This window comes from Piliocolobus tephrosceles, chromosome 16 (genome assembly GCF_002776525.5).
Source record: "Piliocolobus tephrosceles isolate RC106 chromosome 16, ASM277652v3, whole genome shotgun sequence".
Lineage (NCBI taxonomy): Eukaryota > Metazoa > Chordata > Mammalia > Primates > Cercopithecidae > Piliocolobus > Piliocolobus tephrosceles.
In genome coordinates, this window is record NC_045449.1 from 3,788,743 (window position 1) to 3,805,392 (window position 16,650).

General features: G+C 51.0%; 1 protein-coding gene and 1 pseudogene across 4 annotated transcripts in view; both read right to left on the bottom strand.

Moving 5' to 3' along the window:
• Positions 1 to 5,825: 5,825 nt before the first annotated feature.
• Positions 5,826 to 7,311, bottom strand: LOC111521240 (annotated as a pseudogene). The gene has a single exon (XR_002724895.1). The product of XR_002724895.1 is annotated as an uncharacterized LOC111521240 (transcript).
• The window catches only part of ZZEF1 (zinc finger ZZ-type and EF-hand domain containing 1), a 141,711-nt gene continuing 130,886 nt past the window's right edge, over positions 5,826 to 16,650 (bottom strand). Inside the window, exons 50-55 of one of the 3 annotated variants that reach the window (XM_026449094.1) lie at positions 15,629 to 15,797; positions 15,352 to 15,450; positions 14,700 to 14,865; positions 10,963 to 11,116; positions 10,230 to 10,301; positions 5,826 to 8,344 (exon numbers count right to left, since the gene is read on the bottom strand). In XM_026449094.1, the coding sequence (XP_026304879.1) occupies positions 8,264 to 8,344; positions 10,230 to 10,301; positions 10,963 to 11,116; positions 14,700 to 14,865; positions 15,352 to 15,450; positions 15,629 to 15,797 (741 nt within the window). In that variant the 3' untranslated portion in view covers positions 5,826 to 8,263. Of the gene's footprint in view, positions 8,345 to 10,229; positions 10,302 to 10,962; positions 11,117 to 12,979; positions 14,477 to 14,699; positions 14,866 to 15,251; positions 15,451 to 15,628; positions 15,798 to 16,650 lie in introns of those variants that run through there. The other 2 variants (XM_026449095.1, XM_026449096.1) reach the window with 2 other exon arrangements.

The following is a 16,650-nucleotide window of genomic DNA, read 5'->3' on the forward strand; positions in this document are numbered from 1 at the left end:
ACCGTGTTAGCCAGGATGGTCTCGATCTCCTGACTGCATGATCCGCCCGTCTCAGCCTCCCAAAGTGCTGGGATTACAGGCGTGAGCTACCACGCCCAGCTGAATCTTGTTTTTTATCCAGTACAATAATCTTACTTTTGATTACATTGTTTAATCCATTTACATTTGATGTTATTGGTATAGTTGGATTTATGCTGCCATTTTACTGTTTGTTTTCTATGTCTCAAGTCTTTTCTGTTCCTCATTCTTCCTTCACTGCTTTCCTTTGCATTAAGTGAATATTTTCTAAGGTAGCATTTACGTTTCTATAATGATTTTTTTTAAAAGTATGTATTTGGCATTTTCTTAGTTGTTGATCTAGGGTTTTATATACTTTTTTTTTTCTTTTTTTTTTTTGAGACAGCGCCTCACTCTGTCACCCAGGCTGGAAAACAGTGGCATGATCATGGCTCACCACAGACTCGATGTGCTGGGCTTAAGCAATCCTCCTACCTCAGTCACCTGAGCAGCTGGGACTACAGGCATGCACCACCATGCCTGGCTAATTCTGTTTAGTTTTTGTACAGATGAGGTCTCACTGTGTTTCCCAGGCTGGTCTCCAACTCCTGAGCTCAAATGATTGATCCTCTTGCATTGGGTTCCCAAAGTGCTGGGATTACAAGCCTGATCCACTGCACCTGGCTATACATTTTAACTTACTAGCATCAGCTTCAGTTTTATTTTTTTAATTTCTATTTATTTATTTGTTTTTTGAGATGGAGTCTTGCTCTGTTGCCCAGGCTGGAGTACAGTGGTGGAATATCGGCTCACTGCAACCTCTGCCTCCCAGGTTCAAGCAATTCTCCTTTCTCAGCCTTCCAAGTAGCTGGGACTACAGGTGTGTGCCACCATGCCTGGCTAATTTTTGTATTTTTTCTTTTTCTTTTTTTTCAGTAGAGCCAGGGTTTTGCCATGTCAGTCAGGCTGGTCTCAAACTCCTGACCTCAGGTGATCCACCTGCCTCAGCCTTCCAAAGTGCTGGTATTACAGGCATGAGCCACTGTGCCCGGCCTCAGCTTAAGATTTATATTAACTTTAATTTTAATGAGATGTAGAAACATGACTTCTGGCCGGGTGCGGTGGCTCAAGGCTGTAATCCCAGCACTTTGGGAGGCCGAGACGGGCGGATCACGAGGTCAGGAGATCGAGACCATCCTGGCTAACACGGTGAAACCCCGTCTCTACTAAAAAATACAAAAAAAAAAAAAAAAATAGCCGGGCGAAGTGGCGGGTGCCAATAGTCCCAGCTACTCAGGAGGCTGAGGCAGGAGAATGGCATAAACTCGGGAGGCAGAGCTTGCAATGAGCAGGGACCGTGCACCACTGCACTCCATCCTGGGCGACAGAGTGAGACTCCGTGTCAAAAAAAAAAAAAAAAAAAAAAAGAAACATGACTCCTATATAGCATTTTTCCCTTTCCCTCCTTTTTGCGGAATATTAGTTGTTGTTATAACTATCACATCTATAAATGTTACAAGCCCAACAATAAATTGTTATAATAATTACTTTAATTTTATGTTTTCTTTTTTTTTTTTTTGAGGCGGAGTCTTGCTCTGTCGCCTGGACTGGAGTGCAGTGGCCGGATCTCAGCTCACTGCAAGCTCCGCCTCCCGGGTTTACACCATTCTCCTGCCTCAGCCTCCCGAGTAGCTGGGACTACAGGTGCCCGCCACCTCGCCCGGCTAGTTTTTTGTATTTTTTAGTAGAGATGGGGTTTCACCGTGTTAGCCAGGATGGTCTCGATCTCCTAACCTCGTGATCCGCCCGTCTCGGCCTCCCAAAGTGCTGGGATTACAGGCTTGAGCCACCGCGCCCGGCCTAATTTTATGTTTTCTACAGAAGCTGAGAGAAAAAGGAGGCTACGTATGTATAGTTTTTATTAATCCTCTTTTTTAAGAAAATAATTTCTAGGCCGGGCACAGTGGCTCACGCCTGTAATCCCAGCACTTTGGGAGGCCAAGGTGGGTGGATCACGAGGTCAGGAGACTGAGACCCTCCTGGCTAACACGGTGAAACCCCGTCTCTACTAAAAATACAAAAAATTAGCTGGGTGTGGTGGCGGGCGCCTGTAGTCCCAGCTACTTGGGAGGCTGAGGCAGGAGAATAGCTTGAACCTGGGAGGTGGAGGTTTCAGTGAGCCGAGATCGCGCCACTGCACTCCAGCCTGGGTGACAGTGTGAGACTCCGTCTCAAACAAAAACAAAAACAAAAACAAAACAAAACAAAACAAAAAACAGTAAATTAACTCACAGCTAGAAGATACCAGTCAACAGCTTGGTAAGCCTCACGTGGAGAGTGAGAAGCTCTCTCCACTGGAGAATCCACGGTGGTCAGGGGCCGCAAGGAAAAGGAGGAGAGAACCATCACCTGGTGCTTTCATTGTCGCCCTCACCTGCCTGAAAGCCCAGGGGGAAGCAGGGCAGGAGAATGAGCGGAGGAGGAAGTGGAGGAAGAGGCAGGATGGAGAGGGCAGGGAGAGAGAGCGAGCCAACATCTTTGAGTCCCTGGAATTTAGCTTTGCCTGGAGCTAGATGGCAACCCTCGGGCTTTTCGGTTTTGTAAGTCAATCCATTTACATGTTAAGTTAGTTTGGAGCGTCTTTAACTTGGAACTGGAGAAATCCCAACGAATCCTGGGACAGCACCTCCAGATCGGAAGTCTAGAAGCTGGTTGGGCGTGAGCAAAGCTACCTACGCCAAGAACCCCAAGAGAGAAAAAGAATTTGGTAAGGGATGCCATCTGTGACTTGACTAGATACTGTTGGAGGCCTTTTTATTTCTGGAGCTTTTACATTTCCTTTCCATATACTGTCCATATTAATGTCATGAGAAGACAGCTATGATTATTTCAACCTACTGGAGCCAAATTGTTGCAGAAAGTTGGGTTAGAAATGCTTTCCGCTGAGGCGAGAGGATACCTCGCCACCGCCTGGAGATGGGTAGTTCTAGGGCTCAAACAATGGAATGAAGGCCTAAGACTGTCAGACTTATGGCTTTCTGCTCCCACGGCCCCAGAGTGTTGGCTTGTCAGCCTCCAGCTTTTTACCTGATGGCGGCAAGATGGTGTGCGAGGCCAGGCATCTTGTATCAGCACAAAGGGAGTGTGCAGGAGCAGAGCTCCTTCCCCGGAGCCTCTGGAGAATGCAGCCAGAGAGCCATCTTGTTCCCGGAAAGGGGTCCTAATCCAGACCCTGGAGAGGGTTCTTGAATCTCATGCAAGAAAGAATTTGAGGTGAGTCCACAGGATAAAGTGAAAGCAAGTTTATCCAGAAAGGAAAGAAAAAAAGAACGGCTACTTTATAGGCAGAGCAGCCTTGAGGGCTACTGGTTGCCCAATTTTATGGTTCTTTCTTTTTATTTATGTATTTATTTTGAGACAGAGTCTCACTCTGTTTCCCAGGCTAGAGTGCAGTGGCATGATCTTGGCTCACTGCCACCTCCGCCTCCTGTGTTCAAGCAATTCTCCTGCCTCAGCTTCCCGAGTAGCTGGGATTGCAGGCACGCACCACCATGCCTGGCTAATTTGTGTATTTTTAGTAGAGACAGGGTTTCACCATGTTGACCAGGCTGGTCTTGAACTCCTGACCTCATGATCCATCTGCCTCAGCCTTCCAAAGTGCTGGAATTACAGGCATGAGCCACTGTGCCTGGCCTGTTTCTTGATTATATGCTGAATAGGGGTGTGTTATTCATGCTTCCGCTTTTTAGACCATATTGGGTAACTTTCTGACATTGCCATGCCATTCGTAAACTGTCACGGCGCTGGTGGGAGTGTAGCAATGAGGACGACCAGAGGTCACTCTTGTGGCCATCTTGGTTTTGGTGTTTTGGCTGGCTTCTTTACTGCAACCTGTTTCATCAGCAGGGCCTCCGTGACCTGTATCTTGTGCCCACCTTCTGTCTCATCCTGTGACTCGGAATGTCTAAGCATCTGGGAATGTAGCCCAGTAGGTCTCATTCTTATTTTACCCAGCCCCTATTCAACATGGAGCTGCTCTGGTTCAGATGCCTCTGATGGCCTCACAGAAAGAAGGGCTGGGATACAGAAGTGAGCTTACTGGCGGGGGAGGGGAGTGGGGAGGACTGAAATCAATCACGACTTTCCTCATGAGCTGGTAGAAAGTCCTACCTTTCCTGAGATTAAACGATGCATAGTCACCACCTGCAAAAAATTGGATTTTGTCAGCAGGGAAGGAGGGGAGGGGTAGGAGATGGCAGCTAGGGAAGCCACAGGGCTGTGCTTTATTTATTTATTTTTTGAGTTGGAGTTTTCACTCTTGTTGCCCAGGCTGGAGTGCAATGGTGCCATCTCAGCTCTCTGCAACCTCCGCCTCCTGGGTTCAAGCAATTCTCCTGCCTCAGCCTCCCGAGTAGCTGGGATTACAGGCACGCGCCACCACACCAGGCCAAGTTTGTATTTTTAGTAGAGACGGGGTTTCTCCATGTCAGTCAGGCTGGTCTCGAACTCCCAACCTCAGGTGATCCACCCGCCTCGGCCTCCCTAAGTGCTGGGATTACAGGCGTGAGACGGCACCCGGCCAGGCCGTTTTGACTTGGCTTCCGTCTGAGTGCCTGGGCTGCTCACTGTGCTTCAGCATGAAGCCCCGGCACTGGGTCTGTGGAGGGCATGTATTGAGCGGGCGGGCCTCTGTGCTGCAGCCATGGCTGCGGGTCTGGGCTCTCCACCTGCCTCCTGGGTGGTTCGAGGCTGACCTCCCACCGCTTCTGCCTCTCCATCAAATGAGGCTCAGCTGGTGGAACTCCGTGTTTCTCTTCAGTTCTAAAAGCTTGGGCTCAACTTGCCTTGGCTCTCTGTACTCTTCTTCTTAGCCCGCTGGTGCTGGCTTAGTCTCAGCAGTGACCTTACTCACACCAGCCGGGCAGGGCTCAGAGGGACACGCCTGCTTTTCAGAGTGAAGCCCCAGTGTGCTCCGGGACAAGGTGAGGCAGGGAGGGCATCAATATCTCTAGCACCAGGCCCTAGAGAGCGCGTTGGGAGTGGCACAGGCCTGGGAGCACTCGGTTCTGCTGAGTCTCAGGCTGAACCCGGTTTCTCTCTGGGCTGAGGGATGGTGAGGGCTGAGGATGGGTCCAGGCCCTGACTGGGGCTCCCCCGAAAGCAGTCTGGGGCTTTTGGGGATGTGTCAGACTCTGCCCGGCTGGAACAGATGGGCCTCAAAGGTTGGTTAAGTGCAGCCCCCGCCATGAAGGCACTCTTCTGTCATTTGCCCGACAATCCTCAGCCTCAGAATGCCTCTGGGAAGGGCACAGAGCAGCCCGTGGCAAAGCAGAGGCTGGAGGGAGGAGGAAGCGGGAGGCCCAGGTAAACCTCGGGCCACACCTGGGTCAGAGGCAGGGTCCAGAGGCCGGCGGGAAGGCAGCCAGTCCTGCAGGGCAGCCGGCGCACTGACTGGGACCCTGCCTTCCTCCGCCGGGCTCTGCAGTGTCCTGCGGCCTACCAGAGCGGTCTGCGGCGGGCGGTGGGGCCAGGGGTGCCTGGCTGCAGAGCAGAGGCCCCGAAGGGACAACGCCATGCGTGGAAACCTCTGGATGGCCGCACGGGGCTGGGGGTTGAACCAAAGCCCTGGGATCGCCGGGGAAGGGGCGGGGGCTGCGGGCTTGGGCGGAGGATGGTCTGGAGGAAGGGCTACAGCAGCTCTCCATTCCTTTCAGCCTTGAGCCCCGAGTGTCCGCCTCGCATCCGTGTGGGCGCGGTGTAAACTCCACGCCTGAGCTCTAAGAGACAGGGCGGGGCAGCGGAGGGAGAGACGAGTCCACACACAGGCGTACCTTATTATATAGAATTTGTACAATATATTTCTCTTCGTTTGCATATTTTACCCACAGCTTAACATCTTTTTTACAGGCTAAACTCAGGTTGATAGAATCAAAATTCTTCCAACCAAATAAGAAAAATTCAAAATCGTAAACCCGTAAGAAAACAAATTAAAAACGGTGATGAAAATACGTCACTCCTCTCGTTAGGAACAGTGTCTGTTTGTACAACAGGTATGCTCTGGAACAGGATTTCTTTACAGCGTAGGCACGTGTTTCCACCTTTGCTCTGCGGGCTTCGCCTCCTCGGCGCCTGGGGCTCCTGGAAAGCTCGGGACGCGGCGGCTCTGGCTCGGCAGCGCCACCCGGTGGTCGGAGGCAGAGGCGGCAGGGCGGAGCCGTCGCGGATGCGGGCAGACTCAGGCTTGTTTCCCGTGAACTGCAGCGAAGAGCCCAGAACAGCAAGGGCAGTGGGCGGACAGGTGCTCTGAAGAGCCCAGCGTTTATTTACAGCTGATCTTCCCGACGGGAGGATGGAGTACAGCGGCGGCCACTGCCACAAGGGGTGACTCCTGCCCTGCTGCCCGCTTTACTCAGAGTCTGGGGTGTGGAGGGGCGTGGGTGGTGCTATCTCCTCCTCTACCTTCCAGGTTGGCTGTGAGTCTGGGCACGCAGCAGGGCCTCCCTCCCAAGCACCAAGCCTTGTTTCCTGTGAGTCCCCCTCTTGGCAAACTCCTCACTGGGAGACCTCCTCGGGTCTGAGGGGCGCAGAAGGTGGGGCCTTCCCTGGGCGGGGGGGGGGGGGGGGGGGGGGGGTGCAGGCAGCTCCCAAAGCAAGGTTGGTCTGGCAAACAGCAAAAGATGGGAAAAGGGTTTCTACGGAGCCAGCAGCACCTGCCTATTCAGGTACCAAGCCACGGGAACCTGGCCAGGCCTTTCCACCAGGTGATGCCCTCAGTCCTCAGGCCACCGAATTCCAGGACCTGCCCCATGTGTTCCTGTCTCCCTTGAATCCCACCCTCTGCCCACCCCGGGATGGTTCTACCAGAACTCAGGGGCTTAGCTGAGAACCTAATTGGAGGGCTGTGAAGCCTGCTGCACCTTGGAGTCCTGACCCACCAGGCAAAAGTGCTCTTACAGGAAGATGCTTCCAGACCTGCAGACTCCGGCCCTTGCAATCCAGATCCCTGCAAACCCTGCAGAGAGGGGTCTTCAGAGGCCACGGGGCACACTGGTCATGGCAATGCCGACCTGGTCAAGCTTGGCCTTGGTGGTGGGGCCCCTTCTCTGGCTCTGGCACTGTGTGGTGGCACGTGCTTCCGGCCCAGACACTGCCCCTAAAGGCGTGCTCCATCCCCACGGGTCCACTAAGGCCAGCACACAGCCCACATGCCAGGCTTGCTTCGTGTTCCCAAGCGTGGCTCTGGAGGGAGAATCACCATCGGCACTCCAGTGCAAGACTAAACCCATCAAAAGAAAAATGTAAAACAGCACTGACTAGAACTAATGCCGTTATTGCTACAAGTGACAGCCAACAGCCACGCAGAGTCCCAGAGGTGGGTATGACAGACCACCATGACTGTCGAGCAGAAATAAAATGATGTGGGTTTTTACTCTTACAATAAGATATCCTCTGATCATCTTCAAGGTATAGAAGCTCACGCGTGCTCCTCACATTCTGCGACTTTCACAGAACGGTCAGTCCCCAGTCATGCCCTTGAGCCCCTCCAGGGAGACAGCGTGGTTCTGCTCTAAAAACGTGAGGTGGAAACTGAAATATGTCAAAACTACTGAGAAACTGTGGTGGTGCTGCCTGGCGCGTGAGCGGACGTACAGGGCGCCTGCCGGCTGTCCCCAAGGGCACTTGTTCTTCTCAAGGAGTTCTCTGGGAGGGCGCGGCCATGCAGGGAGCTAGCTCGATGCCTGGTTCTGTACTGGATGCTTGGGGATCGGTGGTGGCCAGGAGGGGCTCTCGCCAGTTTTGGTTTGGTTTGAAAAGCAAAGAGGTGCTCCCAGGCTGGGCAGCCGCTGGGGGTCTTGCTGGAAGGGTGGATCTAGGTGGATTGCGCCTCCCTCTGAAGGCAAGTGAGACAGAAACCAGTTGAGAGGCTGCTTCCAAGTCTTCCCAGGCCCATGGCTCCTGCAGGGACAGCCTCTGGAGAAGGCTGGTCTCTAAACCTTCTCAAGGGCCCCCTGCCCACCCTTTCTGAGGCATTCTGTACTGCTTGGCTTATTTTCAACATGCTACAGCCTCTGCTTGTGTCTAGCCTATGCACAGGAGCTCTTGGAGACGTGGCTGCTTGGCATCCGAATTGGAGTGGAAGTCAGCTCAAGGAGAGCCGGGTACTGGCGCTACAGGAGTGTTCCTGAATGAGGCTGGCTGTCTGCTCTAAAGTCCCTGTGGCAGATGAGCTAGTCCCACGCGCCACACCAAGACGCCACCCCAAGGACTAACACTCCACATTCCAGAGGCGGGTGGCCTTGTTTGGGTAGTTGATGGCCAGGCTGATGGCAGCAATGTTCTGCAGAGCCTGCGGAGGGAAAAAGAGTTGTCGCCAGTGTCAGGAGCCACTCCCTTGTTCACTGAGTGATGGTAAGACCCTCAGCTGAGCACTGAGGACAAGGGGACGGAGGAGGGGGCCTGAGATGAACCAGATGTGTTCCCCTCCCCCAGAGGCCCACAGGGTGGAGGGAGAGAGGACATGCTTTTAAGAGCACATGAAAGCTGCAAATGTAGGTCACCATCATCACTGTCCAGGGGGCAGTCCCAGTGCGGGGGCTCAGGAGGCTGTCCGCAGAGGCCTGGGAAAACACTCTGGGAAAACAGTGCAAAGATGCAGGTGGGGAAGGGCATGGCACTCACAAGAAACGAACAGCCAGTGCTGGAGACCAGAGGGAGTAGAGAAAACAGGGCCAGGAGGGCACTCAGATGCCCTGGAGCCAAGGCCGGGTCCGTCAGGCCTTCAGGGTCTGGGCAGCAAGAAGGTGGAGGTGGCCAAGGGAGGAAGAGGGGGTTGGCAGGGAGAGGTGTCAGGGAGAAATGTCAGGACACTGGTGCAGTACACTTGACAGGCTGTGGGGAGGGCCAGAAGAGGGTAAGGAGGAAATGGAGACTGGACAGGGGCAGCAAAAGGGACCCGTCCACAGGCAAGCCGCCATACTGAGCTTTGGGGCCAGGATGGGCAAACAGCGAAATTTCGTTACATGGTGTCATGAAACCTGGGGTGGCAATGTTGGTAGGTAGCTGTTGGGGGTAAGGGAGTTTTTACTCTGCCTACAGGTCTCGGGTGAATTCACACAAACTCTTCGGTATGGGCTGGGGGCATTCCCACTTCCGAGCGTACACGTCAAAGCCTATGGCAGGAAAGACAACCCTTTTCCTGCAAAAGGGCAGTGTGTTCAGAGAATACGTCCAAAGGACAGAGCGCCGCGCTCAAGCAGGGCTCCTGGCTGGGTGTCCTGGCCGGGTGTCCACCCATGGGTAACCCTGTGAGCCTGTGTCCCTAGCTGTCTTCTGGGGGTGTTGGGCCACACACATTATGATATTCAAGGAGTCCAAGGTTTTCAAAATGTAGTCTGGGGCCAGGGGACTCCCGAGACCCTTTCGGGGTCTGCGAGGTTCATTTTTCACTTTCCTTCTCCTGTATACGGTGGAGTGTTCCAGAGCCTGACGTGTGATCTGACTGACTGCAGAAGCAGACATGAGAATCCAGCGGTCTTCTACGAGCAGACATGAGGGGTCTGCAGGGATGGAGCACAGCGCCACCCTCTGCATGCATTCCTTTCTTCTTTTTTGGTCACCTATTTGTCCCAGAGCACTCAGTAATTACTTCGCTTTGAAAAGTTAGAGTTGTTTTTCACAAGACGTGTTATTCATGTTAACATGAAATGGGTTCACTACTTAAAAAAAAAGGTAAAGGTTTAAACTTTTGCTTACTTTTTAAATCGAAAATCTCATTTCTAATGGCACATATGGATATATGTATAATACACAAACCCAAAAGCCTTCTGAGCTCCAGTCAGTGAAAAGCGTGAAGCATCCTGAGACCAAACAGCTGTCAGAAGAGGAGTTCCGCTACCAGAGAAGCAACTCACATCTAAAAATATGTGAAATCTAACTCCATGGAAACTTTGAGAATCAGCCAAACTGAATTTAAGGCATCGGTTGTTTTGGTTTTAAAGACACAAATTCTTCTGACCCCACAGTTTAGAGTGAGTGACTCTGATAAATGGGGCTCATGCGTGCTCTCTGAGCACCAGGAGGAAGTGCAGTCACAGAACTGGAACAAGCTCTGTGTAACCTCCAGGTGGATTCTGTCCTACTCAGACGCAATGCGCAGACCTTCTCTGCCCTGGCAATGGTGAGATGGTGGCACCCAAGCCTGGGGGCCAGCTCTGTTGGGGTGGAGACAGTACCTGTGCCGCACAGCGGAGAAGGTGGTCGTCCGTGGTTAGGGCCAGCAGGTAATCCTGCAGCACGCCGAGCTCCTGCAGAGAGAGCAGAGGCTGTGAGCGACACTGTCAGATGCACAGTGCAGCTCTCCCAGACCACCTGGGACACCCGCCTGCGAAAGCAGAAGCCTCTCGCGGGTGGACGCTACTCACTCCGCCTGGCACCGCGTGGCACTGCCTTGCTCAGAACCCCAGCAGGAGGCTGACTGGCGGAAGCCAGGTGCCCAGTGCCGGGGCCGCCTCTGCCTCCACCTGCCCTTGGGTGAGCAGGCCGGGACCCCTCCTCAGGCCAGTTTCCTCATGTGTGAAAGGAGAGGGAAGCTACAGAACTCTGAAAGGCCCTTTCAGCTCCTACATTCAATGAGTCTATTGTGCTGAGGGGAGGGAAAAAAGAGGAGGAAGCAGAAATAACCCATCATTTTATTTTCCAAAACTCACTGCTGTCCAGGGCTGATCCCAGGCGGTTTTCCCCCACTGGCTCTAGGCCTGACAAAATAAGCAATCTCAGAGCTGACCTGAGGGTTTCCCAGGGCTGGGAGAGGCGAGAGCCCCAGACTCTCAGCCACGCCTGTCCTGTGTGGCCTACCGAGACCCCTGCCACTCAGGCTCAGACAGGGCGGCGACTTCTGCCCTGGGTAGCAGAGGGAGCACACACACACGGAGGCATCGGGCTCCCTGCCCACACCTCAGGCCTCACCTGGGCACGGTTCTCGGTGACGAAGAAGAGCTCAGTGAGGGCACGGTGCAGGGGAAGGAGGATGCCGGGCTGTGTCACGTCCTCAAACAGGCTGTACTCCATGTGGGTAAAGAGCTGCCACAGGGGCTTCAACAGCGCAAGGTCACACAGGTCACTGCGGGAGGAGCCCCGGAGGTGGTCAGTTCAGTGAGGGCCACGCCAAGGTCACATGGCTGACAGTTGGCAGGAGCCACAGCTCAGACCCTCCCTCTCCCTCTCCCACAAGTGATTATAAAGTAGTCTCACCTATGCTCCCCACAAAACAGCCACAAATAGTCACCAACAGCAAAGACAGAAAGGGGCAGAACCTAAACTTCAAAACCAGGCTCCAAGGGAACAGGAGGTCTGGACGTGTGCTCATGTGCATCTTCAAAAATGGATGTTATGGGCTAGACATGGTGGCTCACACTTGTAATCCCAGCACTTTGGGAAGCTGAGGTGGGAGGATCATTTCACCCTAGGAGTTGGAGACCAACCTGGGAAATAGAGCGAGACCCTGTCTCTACAAAAAATTTAAGAAAAACAAAAAACAAACAAGAAAAAACTAGCTGGGCGTGATGGCACCCAGCTACTCGAGAGGCCAAGGTGGGAGGCTCGTTTGAGCCCAGAAGTTTTAGGCTGCAGTGAGCCACGACTGCGCCACTGCACTCTAGCCTGGGCAACAGAGTGAGACATTGTCTCTTAAAAAAAAAAGGCTATGAAGACTTTCCAATGAGAGTGGGAACTCATCTCAAGATAAATATTAAATGAAAAAAACCAAGATGTGGCCGGGTGCAGTGGCTCATGCCTGTAATCCCAGCACCTTGGGAGGCCGAGGTAGGCAGATCATGAGGTCAGAGTTCGAGAGTAGCCAACATAGTGAAACCCCGTCTCTACTAAAAATACAAAACAATTAGCTGGGTGTGGTGGCGGGCGCCTGTAGTCCCAGCTACTAGGGAGGCTGAGGCAGGAGAATCGCTTGAACCCTGGAGGTGGAGCTTGCAGTGAGCTGAGATCATACCATTGCACTCCAGCCTGGGTGACAGTGGAGACTCCGTCTCAAAAAAAAAAAAAGAAAAAAAGCAAGATGTAAAACTACATATACAAAATAAAATTCAAAAATAACCTGCATATACAGTATTTTCTCAATGCATATGAAAAACAACAGTAAACAGACATAACCAAAGATGCCATCAGCAGTTGACCCTATCAGCTTTCTAGCTTTTCTACAATGCTCACTGCTTTAATAATCAGAAAAGAACACTTCAGACAAACGTGATGGCTCACATTTGCAGTCCTAGTTACTCAAGAGGCTGAGGTGGAAGGATCACTGCAGCCCAGGAGTTCATGGCTGCAGTGGCTATGATGGTGCCACTGCACTCTAGCCTGGGCAACAGAACGAGACCCCACCTCTAAAAAAAAATTAAAGAAAAAAAAAAGATGGTCAGGAGCAGTGGCTCATAACTACAATCCTAGCACTTTGGAAGGCTAAGGTAGGGGGATTGCTTGATCCCAGGAATTTGAGACCATCCTGGGCAACATGGTGAACCCCGTCTCTACAAAAAATAGAAAAATTAGCTGGATGTGGTGTCATACGCCTGTAGTCCCAGCTACTCAGGAGGCTGAGGGGAGAGGATCACTTCAGCTCGAGAGGTGGAGGCCACAGTGAGTTGAGATGGTGCCACTGCACTCCAGCCTGGGCAAGAGAGCGAGACTCTGTCTCAAAAAATAGTAAAATAAAATACAATAATGATGACTACCATTGTTATGATTTTCGGCTTGGCTTATGAAACACAAGATGCTTGCAAGGTTGCCCGGGCAGAAAGCTTTTGCCTAAATAAAGCAGAACGCCTGCTGAGAGAATGAACTGAGGTTTTTTTTTTTTCATTTTTACTCAGAGGGAGGCTGTCCTTTGCTTTAATTCCAACTCAATATCCTTTGAAGAAGAAAAATTATGAAATAAATAATATTCTAGAACTTGTTATATGGCTATATATAATTACATAATGTTGGATTTTGCTTTTTGTAAAAAATTTGCTTTTTCTCTTACGACTTGAAAAATCATTGTGTGTATTTAATTGTTATCCTGAAGCCAATCTCTTTTTCCCAGAGGAATAAATCTTCACAAAACAAACAGGAAAATTCTGATAGCTTTCCAGCTGGGTTTTCAGAGAAGCATCAGCATGTGAGGTAAAATGTACCTGCGAGCTGAGAAGGTCCCTCCCCTGAGGACTGCCCCTTGTGTGTGGCCTCCAGGCCAAGCCCTCAGGCAGGCCCCCTCTCACTCTACGAGCACACATGAAAGAGGCTAGGGTGGCAAGGCATACTGGGAGTTCCCTCCGGGCTCGGGACAGAGGGTGCAGGGGTGTCCCCACTGGAAAGAAGGTTGCCAATGGCCAGCAGACTGCAGGCAGGGGCACAAGTCTTCCTTCCTGCTGCAGGTAAGAAGGGCCCACCAGCCAGGAGACCATGGAGATGTTCCATGTTTCATAAGCACTGCTCAACCAGACTCTTCTTACGGGGCTAAGTGATCCTGTCTGCGTATGAGGACGTGGGGGTAACAGCAAGCATGCCCAGCTCTCCCTTCTCTCTCCATGCTGCCTATGGACTGACTACACCAGCCATCATGTTCTCTCCCCTGACTTTCAGAGTCCTTTGTTATTTTAATGACAGTTCCATATTCCATGAGAAGACAACCTGTTACTTCAAATATCATCAACGCACTCTGGCTGGCATTCTGCTTGTCTGTGTCTGTGTGCTTTGGAAATGCAGGAAAGAGGAAGAATGAGCTTCTGATAGGTAGGGTTCTGAGGAAGGAGGGTGGGGGCCAAGTAGACAACATGTATGGCACACACAGTCACCACTACCTTCCCTCATAGATGAGGAATAAGGCAATTATGTCTACAATCCCCAATTCAACACTATATGTCCTACCTAGTGCAAAAGGCAAGAACAGTGTCTAAGCACTGAGAGGAAAAATAACATTTATTTACATTATGACACGACTGTACACTAAATAATCTGCATAGTCTTAGAATGAACAAATTTAGTAAAGTCACTGGATATAAGGGCAATATACAAAAATTAATTGTATGTCAGCAAAAAACAAAGCTAAAATTAAAAAATACCAATTACAGTATCAAAAACATTAAATATCTAGTAATAAATTTAACAAAATGTTAAGTCCGCTACATAGAAACCTATACAATATTACTAAGACCTAAACAATAGAGGAATATAAGTAGAATATATAATGGCTGTGGATTAGAGGACTTGGGTGTTCTAAAGATCTTGATTCTCATCAAATTGATCTATAGTCACACCACAGCACTCCAGCCTGCATGACAGAGTGAGACTCTGTCTCAAAAAAAAAAATCTATAGAGTCAAATGGAGATCCACATGGAACAAAACTAACTTGATGCCTACCCCTTCTGTCATACACTCAAATGCTTTCCAGGTAGACAGTCCTCTAAGTGTGAAAGGAAAAACGAGTTTCTGGAAGATAACAAAGGAAATATCTTCATGACCTTTGAGTAAGGCAAACATTTCTTAAACAAGACACCAAGAATGCTAGCATAAAGCAAATGGCTGAACACTGGAAGACATTAAAACCACAAATGTCTTTTCATCAAAGACACCACTGACAGCATGAAAGGGCCAGCCACAGAGTGGGGATATGTATGCCTGGCAAAGGGCTCCCATCCAGGACACTGCTTACCTGTGGCTGCAGCATCGCACAATCCTCAGAAGTAAGTGGATGGCTTTTAATCGTTGATGGCCAGTCTGGCGACAGGCCACGCCCACCAGCCATTCCCAAATTTTTGCCAATGGGAGATGAGGCACAACCCTTTCTTCTGACAACATCTGTTTCAAAATCTCGAATCCTGGCCAACACCCCAAAACACAGATATACAAACAGAGACAGGTAATAAGTAATATTATTATATAAAGTGTAACAATTGTGTACGTTAAGAATTCTACATTTTATAAACTGCTGAAATTTTAATCAATAGGACGAAATAACTGCGATCATTTAAATTCTGGCTGAAATTAAGGCTCTTGTAAAAATGACACAGGGGTCGTATTTTCAGTTCCTCCTTTTTTCAAAATGCCCTGGCAAATTCTAAGAGAACAAGCATCCTTGTCGGGCCCTGACAGAATGCCTCTCATAGCTGGCCATTCAAGTTTACAACTAGCCAATGAAATCACATTCAGGAGTGACAGGTGTGGGGCTTGTGAGACAAATTTGGAAAGTGTGAGAGACAAGTACCTGCTTTGATTTTAACCAAGATCAGTGACATCATGGCACCCACAGCCATGGAGTGTCCCTGGCAGGCAGATGGTGCGAACGCAAAGCCCAGAGCACACACCTGTCTGGAACCGCCCCAGGTGTCCGGCCGTCACGGTGAATTTGTAGCCCCACTCGGTGTTGCTCATGTCGGAGGTGAAGCGGTAATACAGAGTGTCTCCTAGGCACACAAGAGTCAGAGGCAGGTCAGGAACTGCAGCAACAGGGAATGACAACAGAGGCGTTTCGGATGAAAGCTATTAAACCCCTTTCAACATTCTCTAGTAAGGTCCCTTCTCAGTATGAAGTTGAAACACTGCCTGTGAAGAACCTATCTAATCGAGTATCTGTTTCACTACCTGGAAGTTCAAAATCTTTCCACTTCTGCTGAGACCCGCTGAAGCTGTGGCGGTCTTGCTGGAAGTCACTACTGCTGGACATGGCTAACTCGTCACAGCCCTCCTCTGTGTTGCACTGAGAGTCGAATTTGATTGAGAGGTAGATGGCACCAGGAATGTGAACTTTATCCTAGAGAGGGGAAATGGAGAACACTTCTGTCGATGTGCTCACTAGACACGGACTGCAGCTGCCCCAGGCCGAGTCCTGCGCTGGACCTGGGTGCGTGAGAATGAGTGAACCACAGCCCTGGCCTCCAGGAGTGCACAGTCCAGCTGGGGCGAGCAGCATGCACGGATTGCAAATATAGTGCGAGGGATGCACAGTGGGGCAGGCGACACGGAGCCCCAGAGAAGGAGGGTCAGGCTGCTGTGAAGAGTGAAGAGGACAGGAGGACCCTGCCAGCAGAAGGCAGGAGTGGGAGGCAAGGTGGACCTGGGTGCATGGGGTGCGTTTCAGACAGGGGAACAGCCCTGTGAAGGTCTAGCACGTTCAGGGAATGGCAAGGAGCTTGGCATGTTTGGAGTAAAGGGTGTGCTACATGGTCACATATGCTTGGGAAGCAGGAACAGGGACGAGACATGACCCCAGAGAGGCTGGCAGGGGCAGACACTGAAGGCCCTGGGCATGAAAATGAGGCAGTAAGACTCTGAACAGGGAAAAGCTTTGGTGAGGCTTGCACGGTGTAGCATCACTGACAGCTGGTATGGAGCGAGGCTGGGCTGAGGCAAAAGTGAGGAAATCAGAAAGTAGCAGGAGCAGGAACTCCAGAGAAGGACAACGGGGGTCTAGGATCAGTGGAGAAGACAAGACCTCTTTGGGGTCGAACCTGGTGGCTGACCACATGTGCCTGTGTGGGACCAAGGGAGTGGGGCTGGAGCGCAGGAACGTGGCGAGAGAAGAGACTTGGAAGGAAGGCAGTTAGGAGGTTATACTTCTGAAAAACAAAATCTCAGATGGCCAATAACCCAGTTCTAAATCGGTT